Here is a 15379-nt window from a genome sequence, read left to right as displayed (position 1 = left end):
GGCTGGATGGAGGGTTGGAGCAGGGGAGATACTGCCCCTGTCCCCGCCCCCTCCCTCCTGGCTGGTGGGGGCAGGGGCCTCAGTCCTGCCTGCCTGAGAGGACATGCCGTCCTGTTCTGTTCCAGCCCTGTTTGTCTTCCTGCCCAGAGGGTGGGGGCGAGAGGGCCTCACGGTGCTGGGGGCCCGACAGAGGGAACAGGGAGTGGGAACCGGCAGGGAGGTGGGGCCAGCACCTCACCTCCTAGACAGCTGGGCTCTGTAATCCTCTGTGGCTGGGCTGCTTCTTCCATAGAAGGAGCCAGCTGGTGGCTGCGGAGGGACCCTCCTTCTAACTCCCAGCCTGCCCTCTGGATGTTCTACTGGGAAGTGTGGGTCTTTCCCATCTCACAGACTGGAGGCTAGTTCCTCTGGCTCAGGGTTCCAATCCTGACTCTACTACTTATAAACTCCACTACTTATAAGCTCCACTACTTACAAGCTCCACTACTTACAAGCTCCACTATTTATAAGGTGTGTGACGACTTATAAGCTGTGTGAACGTAATCGTGCTCTGTCGCCCAGGCTGGAGTGCAGGGGCTCGATCTCGGCTCACTGTCACCTCCGCCTCCCAAGTTCAAGCGATTCTCCTGTCTCAGCTTCCCGAGTAGCTGGGATTACAGGCGCCTGCCACCACGCCTGGGTAATTTTTGTATTTTTAGTAGAGACAGGGTTTCACTATGTTGGCCAGGCTGGTTTCGAACTCCTGACCTCAGGTGATCTGCCTGCCTAGGACTCCCAAAATGTTAGGATTACAGGCGTGAGCCACCGCGCCCAGCCAAGGTTAGACTTATTATTCTCCCTCTGTGTATGTCAGAGGTGGAAAGCATGGGTTTAGGAGCTTCTTGGGCTTTAGAGTAACCTGTGGGTTACCCTCCCCATAGTGTGGTATGTGCATGCAATTACCTACATGGTTTTTACGCAAGCATCTTAAAAGGAGGACTGAATAACAGTGATACTGTAATAATGATAGCATTGGTGTGTTGAACACTCACGGAGCTAGAGACCCCGTTAAGTCCTTACTACAACCCTACTGAGCAGGAGAAGTGATTTCTCCTTCAAACAGGCAGAAACCGAGAGTCGGAGCAATGGTATCCCCAGCCCAAGTAACCCAGCGCCCTCCATCGACACTGAACTATGTTCAACCACTTCTCAGTGAATCTGACCATGTTCCTGCAATGACTTTCCCCATTTTCCGGATGAGGAAGGAAGCCCAAAGAGGTGATGAAACTTGCCTGAAGCCACACGGCTTTTAGTAGCAGAGCCAGGATTCAAACCAGGTCTGTCTACTCTGACTTGAACTCACTTTGTGGCACACCTATTGGGTGTTCTGCCCCCGACCATCTGCTGCCTCACTACTGGCTCCTCATCTTGATCTGGGATGGTGGAAAGGGAGTGTGATCCCCAGTTTTCTTTGATTTTTTTTTTTTTTTTTTTTTTTTTTTTTTTTTTTTTTGAGACAAGGTCGGGCTCTGTTGTCCAGGCTGGAGTGCAGTGGCCTGATCTTGGCTCACTACAACCTCTGCTTCTCAGGCTCAAGCCATTCTCCCACCTCAGCCTCCTGAGTAGCTGGGACTACAGACACTCACCACCATGCCTGGCTGATCTGCGTATTTCTAGTATAGATGAGATTTTGCCATATTGCCCAGGCCCGCCTCGAACTCAAGCAATCTGCCCACCTCAGCCTCCCAAAGTGCTGGAATAACAGGCCTGAGCCACTGCACCCGGCCTCCCCGTATTTCCAGGACCTGAAACTGAGGCTCAGAGCAGCAGTCACTGATACAAGTCCACGCCACCAGGAAGTGGGTGAGAAGGGATTTGAACCCTGACTTTGGGGCCTGTGCTCTTGGTAGGTGTGCCCACCGCCCAAGGGGCCCCTGCCCTGCCCCTCTTTTGCCTAGCAGCCTCAGTCCCTTCCCCCGTCACACCCCTGCTGCCTCCAGATCGCCCCAGCTGGCCCCATGCCCAGCCCTGGTCCAGCCCCCTGGCACTCTGCCCAGCTTGGGACGTGCAGCTGGAACCCTGCCACCCTTCGTCCGTGTTCCAGCCAAGAACAGGGGGTGGGGCCAGGGCCTGGAAGGCTCAGGGTGAGGCCTGAGAATGGGGGTTGGGGCCCAGTGCCCCCCTCCAACCAGGAAGGAGAGAAGTTCACCTCTTCCCTGCCCTGAAGAACTTGCCACCCGTGAGGAAGGCGTAATAAAAGCAGGGAGTCCCTGCTCCACATTCAGGGCTACTTCTGGGCTTTTCTCTTCTGACACTCAGCTGGGTACTGGGGGGTCTTACGAAAAGCACAGAGGATTTGGTGGGTGGGGGCCTAGGTTGTAGCTGGGCAAGGATGCCTCTTGGCACTGCCCAGAGCTGTCCTGACAGACCAGACGCAGGGTTTGGGTTTGCAAAGGGACTTGGCATGAGGGTCTGTGGGAGTCTCTCTGTCCCCTGACTCTGCTTGTTCCCAAGGACATGGTAATCTGGTGGGGTGCCGGTCCCCAAAATCCTATCTTCTCCAGGAACCTTGTACCTCACTAGACACTCTGGGCTGCAAGCCGTACCCACCAGGGACTTCCCAAGAGCATCCTTGCCCACAGTGGGATGGCAGCCAGCCCCAGCTAGAGGAAGGGAAGGGGGAAAAGGGGTTTGGGGGGCCCACTCACCATCGCCCAGGCCCCCTTTGGCTGAAGGGCCATCCAGGGGATGCAGGAGGGGACGCAGCGCAGCCAGGACCCGGGTGCGAGTTACGAGTGGGTGGCGCGCGGTGGTGAGATGACTCCACAGGAAAGGGCCGGCCTTGGGTGGGGAGGGGGGAACACCCCAGCTCAGCCAAGAGGGGCCCCCACCCAGCCAGGAGGGGGCGCTGAGAAGGGCGGGACGACAGCTGGCCCAAAAAGGGTGGGATGGAGTTCCCTGGTAGGCCCAGAGCCAGGGCCTGGAATAGAGTGGGGGAGGGGGGAGAGGATGGGGGGGTTAGAAACATGGGGTGTGCACGGATCCAATCAGGCCTGAGAAACCAGGGAGGAGAGAAGGAGGTGAGGCTTACTGGGTGCCTCACATTGGACAGGGAAAGCTGAGGACCTAGAACATTTTCCAGAGTCCCATGAGAACATGGCCAGATAAGACCCCATGGCAGCGGCCCCAGGGCACAGGTTCCTTGTGTTCCAGCAGAGCTGCACCTGCTGGGAGGTGAACCCAGAAACCCACCCTCTGCCCGGGAAGACCCCAGCTGAGCACTGCGGCAGGGGGCGCCCCCATCACAGCCTGCAGGCTCACAGCACCCCGCCATGGAATCTCCCCAAAATAAAGCTTGAATGAGGCTCCCCTGTCTCTCAGGATGGGGGTGGAGGGGGGAGATGAGGGGCTGGACTTTGGGACGTGGGTCCAGCTTGTTTCCCTGTTATTTAAGGGAGTGACTCTGGCTTTTGAAAGGATACAAAACGTCTCTTAGGAAGGGTCCCAGATGGCTTCTGAAAGGGGTTCCCCTCTGCCCATTTCTAGGGAAACCCAACATTTAGGAGACTGTGTCAGGAAGGGTACTATCAGAGGAGATCTCTCCTCTCTTGAACTCAGGAGAAGAATGCCATTCCAAGGGACTCCCTATATGTGGGAAGGCTCAATTTAGGGGTATCCCATATCGCCTAGGATCCCAGGGACCTGGTGGAAAAGAACACCCTCAATTTGGGGAGTTCAGAGGCCAGAGGGATCAATATGTGGCGGGAGAATACCTCCCGCCTGGGGACTGCTCAAATGCAATCACCCCTAATTTATCAGGAATCCCAAGTTCCACCCCCAACCAGAAGGGTAAGCGAGCCTTGGGTAACGAAAAATCGGGGACCCCGAAGCCGCTCTTGGCCAGAGGGGCGGGGCAGCCAGAGACATAGGGAATCCCCCACCCCTGCAGTCTCTAAGGGTGGAGAGTGCGGCGGGGATGTGCCTCCATCTGCGCGTCCCGGGGCGTTCTTGTTTCGCACCCGCGAACCGCCTCCCCACAATCCAGCTCAGGGGTCTCCAGGAGGAGAGCCCCCCAATTCCCAGAACTCCTGCCCCCGAACTTCAGTACCTTGCGCGCTGCAGCCCCAGCGCCATGGCTCGCAGGTCGCCGCTCCGGAGCCCTCGGAGGCCCCTAGCCCCCTCCCCTGGCCTTGCGAGCCCCCTCCCCAGCTCCTCCCCACGCCGTGCGGTTGGCTGTGCCGCGCCAGGCCCGCAGCTCTGATTGGGCGAAGGGTATGTCACTCCTGAAAAGGAGGAGGAACCAGGGGAAAAGACTTGGAAAGGCAAAGGGGGTGATACCGTGTAATACACACCCCCCAACCACGCCTCTCGCCGCGGACTTCCTAGACAGTGGAGCCCGCACCGTCGCCTGGCCGCGCCTTCTCTGGCCCAGCCTCTAAAGTGCCAACGCCAGTACTCTTCTGAACTCACCCAGTTCACTCTACTCTCTGCACCCCAGTCCCCAGCCTCTAACCCCCACCTCCTCTCACCTTTCCATTTCCTAACCCCAGTTGGGCCCTTCCGACCTCCCAATTCCACCCCTTTCAACCCCCTAGCCTCCTCTATCCCTTCTAAGGTATTCACAGAGTACCCTACTTCCCCTCCCCACCCTCCAACTCCCAACCCCACCCCAGTTACACAATCCCTGGCCCTCTGGCACCTCCCCTTCCCTGTCACTCCCCAGCTCCTCCCTGCCGCCCCTGTCCCATACCCCACCTCGCCCCCGTTCCTCCAGTCTGCACCCTCTGCACCCCAGCTTGCCTTCCCCCACCCCCTCTACTCCACCCTAACCTCTTGGCCTTTCTGACTCCCTTTTCAGGTCCCCACTGATGAATAATTAAGCTTATGTCAAGTAAATATGTTTTAATTCAATCACACCTACTTTAAAAAGAGCCGAGAAATAGTTTTTTGTTGTTGTTGTTGTTAACTAGTCAACTATGAAGGGAGAGGTACAAAGTTACCTAGCAATAATGAAAGAATTACAGTTGGATAAGGAACTGTCTGTGTGTGTGTGTGTGTGTGTGTGTGTTTGTTGGACCACTATTCTGCATTTGGTTGGCAGGGAAGAGGATACTATAGCAGAAGTGGCCTTGTTGAACCTTGAACTTGCCAGGCAAGTTGCTCACCTGAGGGCCTTTGCACTTGCTGTTGTTCCCACAGCTTAGAACACTCTTCCTCCAGGAATCCACACAGCTCCCCGGCTCACCCCAGTACCCCACTCTGTTTTCTTTTGGGAAACCACTTCTCTCTCCTCTTCATCTATTTAATTTGAATAGGGTTTAGCCACTGCTCCGCCCTCACCAGCTCCAGGGATGGACACAGGATCCAGACCTGGCTAATCAGTTGAGTCTGCTTCCCTGGCCACAGTGATTGGTTCAGGGAAGGCACGTTACCTAATTTAGCCCAATGAGAATCAACCCTGAGACATTTGCTGCAACCATCAGGAAACAGGTTTTTCTATTTCTGCTGGAATTGCCGAGCAGACGGAGCAGATGGAGCAGATGGGGCTCACACTGCCACAAAGAGAAGAGAGGCTTTATGAGATGAGGTTCAGTGCAAAAGAGATTGTGCAGAAATGAGCGACTGTGAAAGGCAGTTTTGACCCCAGTACTTGAGTGCCTGGATCCAGCCATACCTGAACTCCAGTTTAATTCTTGGATTTTCAAATGAAACCCACGATTGGCTTTTTTTTTTTTCTGTTGCTCTTGTTAAATATTGCTTCATTCACTATTGCCTTTTTTGCTTTGTGCTTAGATTAGTTTGAATGGATTTTAGATGCTTGCTCCCAAGAGAATCTTGATATATAGAGAAACTAACTCTCAACCCTCAGTATGGAGGCATGTGGGATGTTAGAAAAGGAGCAGTCTGAATTATAAAGGGGGGCCGACCATGGTGGCTCATGCCTGTAATCCCAGCACTTTGGGAGGCTGAGGTGGGCAGATCACCTGAGGTCAGGAGTTGGAGACCAGCCTAGCCAACATGGTGAAACTCCGTCTCTACTAAAAATACAAAAATGAGCCGGGCGTGGTGGCACACCCTTGTAATCCCAGTTACTTGGGAGGCTGAGGCAGGAGAATCGCTTGAAGCCAGGAGGCAGAGGTTGCAGTGAGCCGAGATCGTGCCATTGCACTCCGGCCTGAGTGACAGAGTGAGACTCTGTCTCTTAGTAAATAAATAGTAGAAGGGGCTGCAGAGGAACCAATGCTCTTAGAGCTTGTCAGGGTTTAGGTAAAGACACGGAGTAGAAGAAGTGTTCAAGGGACAAACCGAGGAAGGGGCGTGATTGTTAACAAGGCATCAAGAGTTCCAGTGAGTGTGTTGGAAGAGTTTGGAGGGGGCAGTCGTTGGATGATAGGTTGAGTGGAAGAGAAGAACTCATTGATTTTGGCATGAGGGAGTCGTAGCAGAGAGCCAATCGGAGGGATTTACAGTGCCCAAGAAAAGCTGGCACTAGTTCAACAAACATTAAAATAGAACTAACACTTTATATATAGAGATGCAACAGGTGTCTCTCTATGATGTAGGATAGCGTTAAACTTCACTCGGAGGTTCCCAGCAGCTAAGGCAATAAGGGAAATGTGTCTGTTGAAATGGTTTCCAATTTTTGCTAAAGGATGTGTTCTTGTTTGTCTGAAGAGACAAGTTTTGTACCTGGAACTGAAGTTAAGGGGGAATTTAAGACCTTTTAATATTAAAATGTAGAGTGGTCTGAGCTGCCAGGAACTGTGGGAGCTTGGTTGCAGCGCCTCACCCTCCTGTCAGGGTTGTCAGAAAGGTTTATTGTGGAAGGGACGTTTGGATGCAGACTTGAGGAGGAATAACAGTGAGGCAAGAAGAGAGAGGGTTGGGTACAGCCGAGTGCAGTGGCTCTCACCTGTAATCCCAATGACTCAGGAGGCTAAGCGGGGAGGATTGTTTGAGGCTAAGAGTTTGAGACCAGCCTGGGCAACATAGCAAGATCCCATCTCTTAATTTTTATTTTATTTATGTATGTGTTTATTTATTTTTTGAGACTGAGTGTCAATCTTGTCGCCTAGGCTGGTGTTCACTGGTGTGATCTTGGCTCACTGCAACCTCTGCCTCCCAGGTTCAAGCAATTCTCTTGCCTCAGCCTCCTGAGTAGCTGGGATTACAGGCACCTGCCACCACACCCGGCTAATTTTTGTCTTTTTAGTAGAGACAGGGTTTCACTATGTTGGCCAGACTGGTCTCAAAATCCAGACCTCAGGTGATTTGCCCGTCTCAGCCTCCCAAAGCCTCCCATCTCATGCCTCTGGGATTAGAGGCATGAGCCACTGCACCTAGCCTCCATCTCTTAATTTTTTTTTTTAACTTTGCCAGGCATGGTGATGTGCGCCTATAGTCCCAGTTACTTGGGAGGCTGAGACGGGAGGATTGCTCAAGCCCAGGAGCTGGAGGCTGCAGTGAGCTATGATTGTACCACTGCACTCTAGTCTGGGCAACAGAGTGAGACCTCATCTCTAAAATAAATAAATACATGAATGAAAGGGCTGGGGGAAAGTACTGTAGGCAAAGGGAAGAGAATATAACAGTGTGGAGGCAAAAGAGAGCTTGGTACATTGAGGGAACTGACAGGTAGACTGTGGTTGCAGCCTGGAGTATAAAGAGAGGAGATGGGAAGTGTTGGTGGAGGGGTGCATGGGAATGAGATCACACCAAGTCTGAAAGCCGTTAGAGAATCTCGGGCATTCCCCAGGGAGCACTGGGGAGCCATGGCAGAGTTTTGAGCAGGACAGAACACAACACTAAGGATTCCTCTGGGAGCTGGATGTGGTAGTTCACACCTGTAATTCCAGGTTTGGGAGGCCAAGGCAGGAGGATTGCTTGAGGCCAGGAGTTTGAGACAAGCCTGAGCAACATAGTGAGAGCCCATCTCTGAAAAAAATTTAAAAGTTAACTGGGCATGGTGGCATGCACCTGTAGTCTTAGCTACTCAGGAGGCTGAGGAAGGAGGATTGATTGAACCCAGGAAGTTGAGGCTGCAGTGAGCTATGATCCTGCCATATGCTCCAGCCTGGGTGACAGAAACCCTGTATTAAAAAACAAAACAAAACAAATTCCTCTGGAAGGTGAATGAGAGGGAGTGATATTAGAGATCAGAGAACAAGAAGGAGGCTGGGCTGGGGTGGTGACCTGGGTGTAAATAAGAGATGCCTGGGCCAGGGAAGGGGCCATGGAGATGAAGGAAAGGGGATAGACTGAAGAGATATTGAGGTTCATCATTAGTAGAATGGATAAGCAAATTGTGGTATGCCCATGCAGTGAATACTATCAGCAAGAAAAAAAAATAATGAACTATTGATACACATACATCATGGATGACTCTGGAAAACCTTATGATGAGTGAAAGAAGCTAGACACAGAAAAGAATGTATTATGCAATTTCATTTAAATGAAGTTCCAGAACAAGTAAGGCTAATGTACAAGTGGGAAAAACATCAGGGGAGTCCTTCTTTATCTTGACAGAAATTTGGGTTACACCGGTATATAAATTTGTCAAAACTTAGTGAATGGCACACTTCAGATATGCTCATCTTGTATATAAACTTTACTTCAAAATAGAAAATAAAGAATGGTAAACAAATACTGATAGACACTCTGAAGGACTTATGAGACAGGGTATTGGTGTCTGCAACTTTCATTGAACTGCATCAAAACTAAGCTGGAGTGGGCCAGGCACGGTGGCTCACGCCTGTAATCCCAGCACTTTGGGAGTCCAAGGCGGGCAGATCACGAGGTCAGGAGATCAAGACCATCCTGGCCAACATGGTGAAACCCCGTCTCTACTAAAAATACAAAAATTAGCCAGGCACGGTGGCCTGCGCCTGTAATCCCAGATACTTGGGAGGCTGAGGCAGGAGAATTGCTTGATCCCGGGAGGCAGAGGTTGCAGTGAGCCTAGATCGCGCCACTGCACTCCAGCCCGGTGACAGAGTGAGACTCCGTCTAAAAAACAAACAAGCAAACAAAAAAACTAAGCTGGAGTAATAGATGGATGGATGGATGGTGTAATGGATGGATGGATGGATGGTGTAATGGATGGAAGGATGGGTGGATGGGTGGGTGGGTGGGTGAATGGATGGTGTAATGGATGGATGGTGTAATGGATGGATGGAGGGATGAATGGATGGAGTAATGAATGGGTGGATGGAAGGATGGAGGGATGGATGGATGGAGGGATGGATAAATGTATAGAAATATGATTGAGCAAATACAGTAAAATGTTAAGAGTGGGGTCTAGGTGATTGGGATAAGGGAGTTCATTGTAAAATTCTTCAACTTTTCTGCATGCTTGAAATTGCTCATAATGAAATGTTGGAAGAAACAAGAAATGTTTAGGAGGCAAGAGGGACACGGTTTGAAGAGTGATTGATTAGTTGGTTGATTATTTGGTTGTGGAGATAAGATTTTTTTTTTTTAAGTGTCTTCTGCCTTTGGCAAATGGAAGCCTTCATGTTTTTAAGGTGAGTTGGGCTCTTTTCCTGTCACCCTCCTCTTTCCTTTCCCTTGGATCTATTCTTCCAACAATATATGCACCCATTAATCCATTCATTCCTTCCATTTATACCAACAAGTATTCACAGAGTGGTGAACATATGCCTGACACTGTTGTAGACACTGGGGATACAGCAGTGACCAAGACAGAGTTCCCTCACCTGCCCTCATGGAACTTACACTCTAGGTGGGCAGACAGAGTATACACAAGAAACATAAGTGAAATATGCAATTCATTAGATTATGCTAAGTGCTCTGCAGAAATGGAAACCAGGGAATAAGGATGGGAAGTGATTTATTTTTTGGGGAGGGAAGGGGAGTTGTAATTTTAAATAGTGTGGTCATGGAAGGACTTATTGAGAGGGTGACATTTGAGCAAAGACCTGAACATGAGGTGGGAGCTATATAGAGTTCTGGAGGAAGAGCCTTCTGAGCTCGGAGAACAGCAAGTGCAAAGGCACTGAGGTGGGACTTGCTTGGTAAGTTTAAGAATCAACAAGGAGGCCAGTGTGGCTGGAGCAGAGGGGTGGATGGGTATAGTGGGATAAGAGGTCAGAGAGTCAATATTGACAGGAAACCATGGTATGGGCAGATCATGTAGGAAGGATCTTTTAGATTAAGTGTAGACTTTGGCTTTTACTCTGAAGGAGATGGGAACATGGGAGGCTTTTAAGCAAGAAAGCAACATCTGAGTTAGGTGTTTTTTGTTTGTTTGTTTTTTTCTGACAGAGTCTCACTCTGTTGCCCAGGCTGGAGTGCTGTGGTGCAGTCTTGGCCCACTGAAACTTCCACCTCCCTGGTTCAAGCGATCCTCCTGTCTCAGTCTCTAGAGTAGCTGGGAATGCAGGTGTGCGTCATCACACCTGGCTAATTTTTTTGTATTTATCATAGAGACGGGGTTTTACCATGTTGGCCAGGCTGGTCTCTAACTCCTGACCTCAAGTGATCCAACTGCCTTGGCCTCCCAAAGTGCTGGGATTACAGGCATGAGCCACTGTGCCAGGCCTGAGTTAGGTTTTAATGAAGGGAAAAGTCTTCAACTAGGAAAGAGCTGGAAGTTCCCTAGTTTACGAACTACTCCAATGAAAAGATTTGCTTTGCTCATGGATCTGCAGTCTGGGCAGGGCTCAGCAGGAATGGCTCATCTTTGCTGCACCTGAAACCCCTTGGGGTGGCTTAAAAGACTGTGGACTGGAATGATCTGAAGCTTTCTCACTCACCTGTCTGGAAGTTGATGCTGCCTATCAGCTGGGACCTCACCTGGGCCCTGTGACTGGAACATCTACTTGTGACCTTTCCATGTGGCTGCTTGGGCTTCCTCACATCATGGCAGCTAGGTCCCAGAGGTCAGTGGTGGGGAGTGGGTAGGGAGAGGGAGGACAAGAGAGAGAAGGGAAGGGAAGGGAAAGGACAAGCAGAAGCTGTGTCTGCTTTTATGACTTAGCCTTGGAAGTCACGCAGGCATGCAGTGTCACTTCTGCCCCCCCGCCCCACCCTTTTTTTCCCCTCTGTCAAGGCAATCACAAAGTTCTGCCCACCTTCAAGAAGAGGAAAATACTCTGCCTTTTGATGGGAGGGGCAAGCTACCACAAGGGAGAGCATGTGAGACTCAAAATATTACTGTGACAATTTCCAGGAAATGTCATCTGCCACACTCTTCATAGCACCGTATCTAGCTATGAAGCACCATATCTAGCTAGGTCCTGTATCCCCTGGGACCTAGCTGCCATGATTTGAGGAAGCCCAAGCAGCCACATGGAAAGGTCATAAGTAGATGTTCCAGCCACAGGGCCCAGGTGAGCTCCACCTATGAGCAGAAGCCTGGAGGTGGAAGTCATAGGCCTTGGGATACTAGGGAATACATGCTTGCCTTATTGACGGGGAAAGAAGATTCAGCAACAAAAACTCAGAACTGTGCACGAACCCAATTCTGATAAGCCAATGTCGCTGGCCACGGTCTCCTGCACATCTTCATGGATATTCTACTTACAATCAGGTCTGGTTGTCTTTATTGTGTGTGACTCACATCCTATTGGCCACAGGAAGTCACATGACCAACCCTGACCTCAGTGGGTCAGGGAATGAATTTGACATACTCAAGAGGACCTGTAAAGTCACATGGTACAGTCATGGATGTATAACTCTATAACAAGGAGGAAGGGTGAGTTCACTACTGTTGACTCATCCTCCCTACTGCTCAAGGCTGGGGAGAATTGCTTCTGACCTATTCATAGCTACCTCTTGTGATTGGATTTTATCTCCAGTCTCCCCTTGCCCAACTCTGACTCCTAATAAGGTCCTTGGATTTAAAAAGTCCAGCTGCTACCCCTGGAACACTGCCAGGGGCAGAAAATCCCTCCAAACTCAAGCCAAGGCCAACCCGGAATCAGGTGATGGAAATAAACAGCACCAGTTCCAAGCATGATGCACAAGTCCGGTGCCAAGCGCTGTCCTAAGTCCTTTGCATTCCTGTTCACATTGGAATGTCACAGCAGCCCCATTAAGTGGGCTCCAATGTTTTCCTATATTGTAGTAGTTGGGATCCTGGGCTCTGGAGCCAGGCTGCCTGCATTCTAATCCCATCATTTACCAGCTGCATAACCTTGAACAAATTACTTAACCGCTCTGTGACTCATAGAGTTCCCTCCCTCCCTCCCTCCCTCCCTCCCTTCCTTCCTTCCTTCCTTTCTTCCTTCCTTCGTTTCTTCCTTCCTCCTTCTCTCTCTGTCTCTCTTCCTTCCCCTTCCCTTCCTTTCTTTTCCTTCCTCCTTCCTTCCTTTGTTTCCCTTTTTTTTTTTTTTTTGAGATGGTGTCTCACTCTGTTGCCCAGTCTAGAGTGCAATGGCACGATCTCTGTTCACTACAAGTCAAGTCACTCAGATCACTACAACCTCTGCCTCCCGGGTTCAAGTGATTCTCATCCCTCAGCCTCCCGAGTAGCTGGGATTACAGGCATGTGCCACCATGTCCGGCTAATTTCTGTATTTTTAGTAGAGACAGGGTTTTACCATGTTAGTCAGGATGGTCTCGAACTCCTGACCTCAGGAGATCTGCCTACCTCGGCCTCCCAAAGTGCTGGGATTACAGGTGTGAGCCACCGCACCTAGCCTATTTCCTTCTTTTGAGAGAGGATCTTGCTCTGTTGCCCAGGCTGGAGTACAGTAGCATGAACACAGCTCACTGCAGCCTTGACCTGGGCTCAAGTGATCCTCCTGCCTAAGCTTCCTGAGTAGCTGGGACCACAGGCACAGACTACCACACTCAGATAATTTTTAAAATTATTTGTAGAGACAGGGTCTTGCCATGTTGCCCAGGCTGGTCTGGACCTCCTGGGCTCAAGCGATCCTCCCACCTCAGCCTCCCAAAGTGCTAGGATTACAGGCATACGTCATTTCATTTTTTTTTTTTTTTGAGACAGAGTTTCACTCTTGTTACCCAGGTTGGAGTGCAGTGGTGTGATCTCGGCTCACTGTAACCTCTGCCTCCTGGATTCAAGCGATTCTCCTGCCTCAACCTCCCAAGTAGCTGGGATTACAGGCATGTCCCACCATGCCCGGCTAATTTTGTAGTTTTAGTAGAGATGGAGTTTCTCCATGTTGGTCAGGCTGGTCTTGAACTCCTGTCGTCAGGTGATCCGCCTGCCTTAGCCCCACCAAAGTGCTGGGATTATAAGCGTGAGCCACTACGCTTGGCCAAGGCATTTCTGAAAAGTGCATTTGATTAAAACAAACAAACAAACAAACAAACACGCCCTCGTGGTAGCTTGAATTATTGTTTCCAAATCTCCACTTCCTCCTTGTTATAGAATTATACATCCATGACTGTACCATGTGACTTTACAGGTCCTCTTGAGTATGTCAAATACATTCCTTGACCCACTGATGTCAGGCTTGGTCATGTGACTTCCTGTGGCCAATAGGATGTGAGTCTCACGCAATAAAGACGAGACCTGATGTGTCTCCTGGTGGAAGGACACAGACCTAGGAAATATTTTCACCAAAATAATTGAACCTGAATTTATTTGGCTCCCACGTGTAACTACTGGTGCACAGGAAAGGCAGGGAACAGAGGAATATGTTAAACAATGCCATAAAGAAGAATCAATCATATATAGACTGGAGTAGACTATCCCGGGTGTCCAAACTTTTGGCTTCCCTGAGCCACACTGGAATCAGAAGAATTGTCTTGGATCTCACATAAAATACACTAACACTAACGATAGGTGATAGCTTTAAAAAAAAAAAAAAAAAAAAAAGGTCCAAGGTCCATGGCTGGGCAGAGCGGCTCATGCCTGTAATCCCAGGACTTTGGGAGGCTGAGGCAGGCAGATCACCTGAGGTCAGGAGATGGAGACCATCTTGGCCAACATGGTGAAACTCTGTCTCTACTAAAATACAAAAAATTAGCCAGGCATGGTGGCACGCACCTGTAGTCCCAGCTACTTAGGAGGTTGAGGCAGGGAATTGCTTGAACCCGGGAGGTGGAGGTTGCATTGAGCCGAGATCACGGCACTGCACTTCAGCCTGGCGACAGAGCAAGACTCTGTCTCAAAAGAAAAAAAAGGTCTGTGTCTAATTTTCGTGATCTCTACTATCACAGATAAGCAAAAAAGGAGGTGGGCGTATCACTTGAGACCAAGAGTTTGAGACCAGCCTGACCAAGATGGAGAAACCCTTTCTCTACTAAAAATGCAAAAATTAGCCGGGCGTGGTGGTGCATGCCTATAGTCGCAGCTACTCAGGAGGCTGAGGCAGGAGAGACTCTTGAACCCAGGAGGCGGAGGTTGCAGTGAGACAAGATCATACCGCTGCACTCCAGCCTGGGCCACAGAGTAAGACCCTGTCTCAAAAAACAAACAAATAAACAAAAGATAAGCAAAAGAGTCCTTGCATTTAAAGGGTTGGACACCCATGCTAGACTGTGCTGTCCCGTAGAACTTTTTATGATGATGGAAATGACCTGTATCTAAATTGTCCATGTGGCTACTGAGCACCTATAATGTGGTAAGTGTGATTGTGGAACTGAATTTTTTATTTTTATTTTTTCAGGTAGCTCTTTATAATAATAATAATTATTATTATGTTGAAACAGCATCTCACTCTGTTGCCCAGGCTGGAGTGCAGTGGTGTGATCATGGCTCACTGCAGCCTTCCCTGCCCAGGCTCAGGTGATTCTCCCACCTCAGCCTCCCACATAGCTAGGACTACAGGTGCATGCCACTGGACCTGGCTAATTTTTAAATTTTTATTTTGTAGAGATGGGGTCTCGCTATGTTGCCCAGGATGGTCTTGAAATCCTGGCCCCAAGCAGTCCTCCTACCTTGGTTCTCTAAAGTGTTGGAATGACTGGCGTGAGTCACCTCACCCAACCCTGATACAGAACTTCTGAGCTTCGTTGGGTTTAAAGTTTCTCTCTCTTTTCTCCTCTGTTTTGATGATGAAAGTCTGCCTTACCTTCTTGTAGCTTGCTGAATGCCTGCACTGGAAGGAGTTTGGTGGTGTGTCCCAGGAATTGGAAGAGAGGGTTGTCCCATCATAACGAGGACGGGGTGGTGATTAAGAACATTAGTTTTTGAGTTTGAGAGACCTGAGTCAAATCCAGGCTCTGTCACTTACACGGCGTATGGCTTTGGGAAAGCTACATCCTGTCTTTATGACTCAGGTTTTCCCATCTGTATAGTGGGATCATTAGTTCTTACCTATACAGACTGTGGTAGGGATTAATGAGATCAGGCATGTGAGTGCTTATCACAGTGCCTGGCCCTGGTCTGTTCAAAGTATTTGCTGCCATTTATTCGTTCATTCAGGTATTTAATTTTATTTTTTTTTTTTGAGACAGAGTCTCG

The 15379-nt window shown here is 49.9% G+C and overlaps 2 protein-coding genes across 10 annotated transcripts in view; one reads left to right on the top strand and one right to left on the bottom strand.

Moving 5' to 3' along the window:
- HIF3A (hypoxia inducible factor 3 subunit alpha) overlaps positions 1-4180 on the bottom strand; it is a 47958-nt gene extending 43778 nt beyond the window's left edge. For 3 of the 9 annotated variants that reach the window (XM_050772071.1, XM_050772076.1, XM_050772074.1), the window contains exon 1: positions 4088-4180. In XM_050772071.1, the coding sequence (XP_050628028.1) occupies positions 4088-4113 (26 nt within the window). In that variant the 5' untranslated portion in view covers positions 4114-4180. Of the gene's footprint in view, positions 1-2687; positions 3196-4087 lie in introns of those variants that run through there. The other 6 variants (XM_050772079.1, XM_050772078.1, XM_050772070.1 and 3 more) reach the window with 4 other exon arrangements.
- Positions 1-15379, top strand: part of CCDC8 (coiled-coil domain containing 8) — a 323648-nt gene that overhangs the window by 109539 nt on the left and 198730 nt on the right. The gene's annotated exons all lie outside the window — the stretch shown is intronic.

Source organism: Macaca thibetana, chromosome 19 (genome assembly GCF_024542745.1).
Source record: "Macaca thibetana thibetana isolate TM-01 chromosome 19, ASM2454274v1, whole genome shotgun sequence".
Taxonomy (NCBI): domain Eukaryota; kingdom Metazoa; phylum Chordata; class Mammalia; order Primates; family Cercopithecidae; genus Macaca; species Macaca thibetana.
Note: the sequence above shows the minus strand (reverse complement) of the source record. Positions and strands in the feature narration are given on the sequence as shown.